The sequence below is a fragment of the Crocodylus porosus genome, unplaced genomic scaffold (assembly GCF_001723895.1).
Source record: "Crocodylus porosus isolate Cpor-Errol unplaced genomic scaffold, CroPor_comp1, whole genome shotgun sequence".
Classification (NCBI taxonomy): domain Eukaryota; kingdom Metazoa; phylum Chordata; order Crocodylia; family Crocodylidae; genus Crocodylus; species Crocodylus porosus.
The window spans coordinates 464,266-469,893 of NW_017728936.1; the positions used below are offsets into that span (position 1 = coordinate 464,266).

At 45.7% G+C, this 5,628-nt stretch overlaps 1 protein-coding gene across 2 annotated transcripts in view; it reads left to right on the forward strand.

The window, feature by feature from the left end:
• The window catches only part of DDX25 (DEAD-box helicase 25), a 35,745-nt gene that overhangs the window by 13,539 nt on the left and 16,578 nt on the right, over positions 1 to 5,628 (forward strand). For both annotated transcript variants that reach the window (XM_019546944.1, XM_019546945.1), the window contains exons 4-5: positions 1,603 to 1,705; positions 4,629 to 4,743. In XM_019546944.1, the coding sequence (XP_019402489.1) occupies positions 1,603 to 1,705; positions 4,629 to 4,743 (218 nt within the window). The remainder of the gene's footprint in view (positions 1 to 1,602; positions 1,706 to 4,628; positions 4,744 to 5,628) is intronic.

The window sequence follows — 5,628 nt, forward strand, 5'->3', positions numbered from 1 at the left end:
CAACACACACACGCACCCCAGGACTCCCAGGAGCCCTGATAGTAGGGCAGGGCAGGACAATGCAGAGGCTTGTGGCCAGGCTCCATCTCCTCCTTGCAGCGGCTGGACTTGGCTGGGGATGGCCCCTGTATGCAGGACCAACCTTAGGGAGGTGCAGGGCCCAGGACAAATCAGCCTGTGCAGGGGCCCCTTAACATTTTTATAGAGCAGGGTGGAGGTGATGGCTCTGGCACTGAGAGTGCTGCCACTGGCACAGCCTGCACCATGGGATAGCTGAGGTGAGGGCTGGGCTGGGCTGGAGGATGCCGAGCTTCAGTGCCCAATGCTCAGCAGGCTTGCAGGGGCTCCAGGCCAGGCTATGCTGCAGGGCGAGTGCTAGGCAGTAGGGCTATGCGAAGCTTCAGTTGCTGCTTCGATTCAGAGGAGATTCAGCCCAGTTCAGCAGCCAAATCTCCGAATCCGAATTGAATCAAGAGATCCGTTAATCTCTCCAAATAGAATCAGAAGCCTCCGATTCAGTTCATAGAGATTCGACGATTTGGACGTAGACGCAGCCTTATATGTTTTTTCTACAAACTTCAAGGTACCAGCACAGCTCATGAACACTGAGATGGTGGGGTGAATGGAGCGTCTCATGGGAGCACTGAGGGGTCCCCAGCGTGCTTGGCGGCAGACCTGGAAGTGGGCCAGAAGCACTTTCGGTCCACTTCCAGGTCTGCCACGGAGCTTAGAATCAGCTAGTCAAATTACTGGCCCCCGAATCGAGCCAAATTCAAATCAAATACAGCCCGCTTTGCACACCCCTACTAGGCAGCAGCTCTGCTACAGCCCTCAGAGCCGGGATGTCAAAGCACGGGACTGGAAGCAATTGCCCTGATTCACCGTACGCGAGGAAAGGCTTTGCTTGTACGGCCTTCGTGGCTCCACCAGCCAGCTGTCCAGGGCTGCCACGTCCAGCTTGGGTTTTGGCAGTGGCTGCAGCAGCAGGACATGAGGCTGTTAGCAGCAGATAGCCATTCCAGATGTTGCTCCACATGGGTGCCTGCTGGCCCTGGTCCTCCCACCCTGGTCATCCTATCTATGCTGTCCCTTGTTTAGGGCATACTTTTCCTGTCTTCTCTCGTTTCCTAAAATCCCCCTTTTAGGGTTAAAGCAGAAGTTAGGTTTACACTGGATCTGATGGTCCTGGGTTTTGACAAAAATCAAAACAGGCATGGGGCTTACACACAGCTTGAATGGCAGAAAGGTGTGTTGAATTAACTCAAATTTGCCCTGATTGACCTGGGAAAAAGTGTCATTTCAGATACTTCACAGGTGCTTAGAGTGGGACAGTGGCCTTGTACTTTTGTGGTCATCCCAAAATAAAAGGGACTGTCTGACTTTAGACAGTCTCTCTAAGAAACCCTATTTTGCATGTTCACAAACTTCTGTTGAGCTACTACCTTGTAATTTTTTCTTGTTCTATTTGGAATGCAAACTCTTCGGAATAAGGGATCCTGATCCATGTTTATAGAGTACCGTATACACTTGTATAGTGTTGTAGTGCTTATGGTTTTAATTAGAAAACTTTATCTGTAACTAAGCTGTTCTGTTGTCTTGCAGACCTCAAAATCTTATAGCACAAAGCCAGTCAGGGACTGGGAAAACTGCAGCTTTTGTCCTGGCCATGCTAAGCAGAGTTAATGCAGCTGTGAAATATCCACAGGTAACTTGGGCAGGAAAAGACTAATTTGGGAGGGATTGTTTACATATATACTAGAGAGAGAGAATATGTGGCATCTTACAAAGTGCATCAGTCTGAATATTTTACTGCTGTTAATATAATATCTATGGCTACTATAATGGCATGGTTTTAAATAACTCATGTTTGCTTTGTTTGTACTATCAGTTTTTGAATGGTATGGTGTTGCCCAAATCCAAGATGACCCTGAATTTTAAGATGACCCCCAATAATTAGATTCTAGACAAGGAAAACTAATATAGTCGTTATAATTTTCCATGTCTAGAATCATCAGGGGGTCATCTTAAATCAGGGGTGGATAATTATTTCAGCTGGAGGGCTACTTAGTGAGCTCTGAGCTGTTGAGGGCTGCACAAATAAAATCTTTCACCAGGTACCACTTTAACAAACTATAGATTAAAAACATTGTACAGCAAAAGCTCTGTTATCCAGCATCCCCTGGGAATGAGGGATGCCAGATAACAAAATATGCTGGTTAAATGAGCAGCCCAAACAGGCACCCTTGCCTGTTCGGGCCACTGCTTCTCCCACTGCATCTGGGGCATCTCCGCTCCTCCCGCAGCATCACTGACCCTTCCACAGGCCCCGCGGGACGAGGAGGCGGGCCCCATGCAACCTGTTATGCCCCCAGGCCCTGGGGGCTCAGCAGGGCAAGCTGCTTTGCCTCGGGCCATGGTGGCTCGGAGAAACCAGAAGTGCCATGGTGGGCACTTCCGGTTTCACTTTACCTTACAGCTGGCGTGCCTGTTTATTAATAGAGTATGCTGGCTTGTAAGGTGCAGGTTAATGGAACTTTTATTGTATACTAAAATCAAGCATCTACTATTTTAATTTTATTTCAAGAAATATTTTTTGTCCTGACTTACGGTTTTTTGTAGTGCGTATAAAAGTGATTGCATAATAACTCAAATTAAAGTCTTACTTTTGTATATGGTGTGGGGATGGGTATGCAGAGAGGGGTGGGTGCGGGGTGAGTATGTGCATGTGTGGGGTGTGCTGGTGCACTAGGTTCTGGGATCCAGCTTGGGGTGGGGGGAAGGAGGGAAGAGAGGACGGGGGTACATGCAGCAGAGCTCACCCCTGGGTGTCGTGCAGGTGTCATTTGCCACGCTACATTGAACCAGGCCATGAGACTAAGCCATGCCCGCTCCTGCTCCAGGCAGCCTGAGCCATGCTCCCACCCACACCAACCAGACAGCACTTGCCCTGGCTCCAGCCACCATCCAGGTACTACTCAGCTCCGTCCGCCTTCAGTGGCTCCTCCTGCCCCTGCTGCTCTGGGTAGCAGGTTATATGGGGAAGCTGTGGGGACATGTGCCAGGCAGCAGATGTGGGGAAACCTGCAGCCCGGCAACTCCTGCCCCAGCATGTGGGGCTCCAGCTCCAGGAGGCACCTGGTGAAAGGCAGCTAGGAGCTGGAGCTGCACATGCCAGAGTTGGAACTGGAGTAGGAGCTAGCCAGATGTAGCTCCGCAACCTGCACCTCTCTCTCCGCAACGCCCCCCCCTGCTGCCTGGGCAGGGGCAGGAGGAGGAGGAGCCATTGGAGGTGGGGGAGCCAAGCGGTACTCAAGTGGCTGCAGCAGCAGCCCCACTGGGAAGCTATGCGCACTGGCTGGGACCAGGGCAGTGTTCTTTGGTAGGCACAGGGTGAGGGCAGGCAGGGTTCAGCCTCATGTAGAGCACCATGGGACAGCCTTGGACCACATGCAATCAGTTGGTGGGCATCTAATTAGTTGGCACAGGGACACTGATACACAAGACACTCTGGGCGCTTTAATTAGAGTGGCTCTTAAATACCCTCAGTTCCTAATTTGTGAGTCTTTTACACAATAATGGGACAAAATATTTCTTAAAAGTAGGGAAATAATTGTAAAAAAATATAAGGTAGAGGGAGACTTGGGGTTGCTGCAATGCTTGAAACGTCTTTTAACCCCATTTTTTTAAAACAAACTGTGTTGCTGGTTTTATATCCCTTGGCTTTTCTTGAGTTTTATGATGTTGTTACATCTGAAGTATTCAGGCACTTGCAGTATAAATCTTATTCCTTTATCTTGAAAGCTTAGTCTGTTTAGAATTTCGGGTGTAGATGCTTTTTGTAATAAAATGTGATCACAGAGTAAATCATTCATATTATAAAGCAAAAACCATTGCACAGCATCAGATAGACTTTTAAAAGCTCCAAGCAAAGACATTGCTTAAAAAATATTTTACCTATGTACCTACTGTGGATTTAGGCCAGATTTTAAGTCTGGGGAAATGTGGAGATGAGCTTGAAGAATAACTATATGCGATGTTAATTTTCACTTAATTGCTCTTATAGTTCAAGCGTCCTTATTGGATTTCAGGATAAGCTAACCTGTTTTGGAAGTGAAATGTTACAGTGTGTAAAGTGCTTCCACTTTTCCCTATTCTCACCCATGCTAGCTGAATCTAACAGTTTTATCCAAATTCCAGAAGCAGGTTGCATTACACCACCATAAATACTGGCGATGAATTCATAAGCAAAAGATGTTTCACATTCACTTTAAACTTATTGCCGTTTTTATTTTGCTAATAAAGTCCAAAAACAGTTAACCACATCATTCAGGTATATGATAACCAGCTGGCTAGCATGTACATGACCATTAAATACTTTTCGTAAACTTGGAACTGATACACAATTTATTTAGCATCAGGTTCTCCATCTTCTGCTTTTTCATTTGTTTGATTATTGCAAATACATGAGATGCTGCCATCTGGTATACCATCTGGTATAAAACAACCTTTTTCTGGCAGAGTACAGCTTTACATAGTCTTTTGTCACACGACTGCTTTAAATGTACATCATGTCTTCTGTCTTGTCCACCTCTTGCTCCTTAACCATTTGTTCACTGTCTATCTGCAAGTGTCTTTGCTTAGCTCCAACCTTTGAGTTGGCTCTGCAGACTGGACGAGTGGTTGAACAGATGGGAAAATTCTGTGCTGATGTCAAAGTTTCATATGCTGTCCGAGGAAACAAAGGTACGTTATGTTCACTCTCATCAGAAGATGCAGGAAAGATTTAATAGTTGTATATATATTATCGCATTTATATTCCGGTAACACTCAGAGGCCCCAGTGAGAACTGGAATCCATTACTACCACAAGCATTAACCCGTGTGTAAGAGACCCATGCAAAGTTGCGTGAAGTACACAGTCTAATTAGAACTTTTATTTATGGACACGTTTAATTTTTTGTACTATTATAAAGTATGTCAGTCTTTTCACCATATGCCGGTTGCTTTTTTTTTACATCTGTGCCTTTGTTCTTAAAGGGGTTTCAGGCTGTCATAATTCAGAACTAAATTCTTAATTTCTGCCTCCAGATTTTCCTGGACAGCCTCATACTGTCTTTTTCACAATGTACGCTGTCATGTCTAGAGACCTGATTACAGCACTTCTGTCCAACAATACCCTGCCTATAATATGCTTTTGTTAAGTAGGTTCAATCTGAACTAGTTAGCAGATGATCACCCTGGATTGTTTAAAGCTTTTTTTTTTTTTTGCTTAGGGAACATGGTTTAAGCTGCGATTTGGTTCTCTGAAATGGTTATTTTCTCTTTTTAGGTAACAGCCTCTTGTTAGTATATCTAAGTATTTTAAATGACCAAAAAAATGTCTCCAGATATATTGGTTTTTATTTTGTATTTTGGTGCTTGGTATTCCCTAGAATTAGATTCAATAAGCATCATATTTTGTCAAAATCTTTTTTTTTCCCTCCTCTAAGAGATCCCGGGAATAGGTGCAGAGCGTCTGGGTTCTGGGGCCCTGCATCTCTAGCTGCTGACATCCAAAACTCCTCACATGGGTACTTGTGCAACTGTCTCTCTCTTGGGGCATGGGGGTGGTAGGGGCAGGGGGGAAACT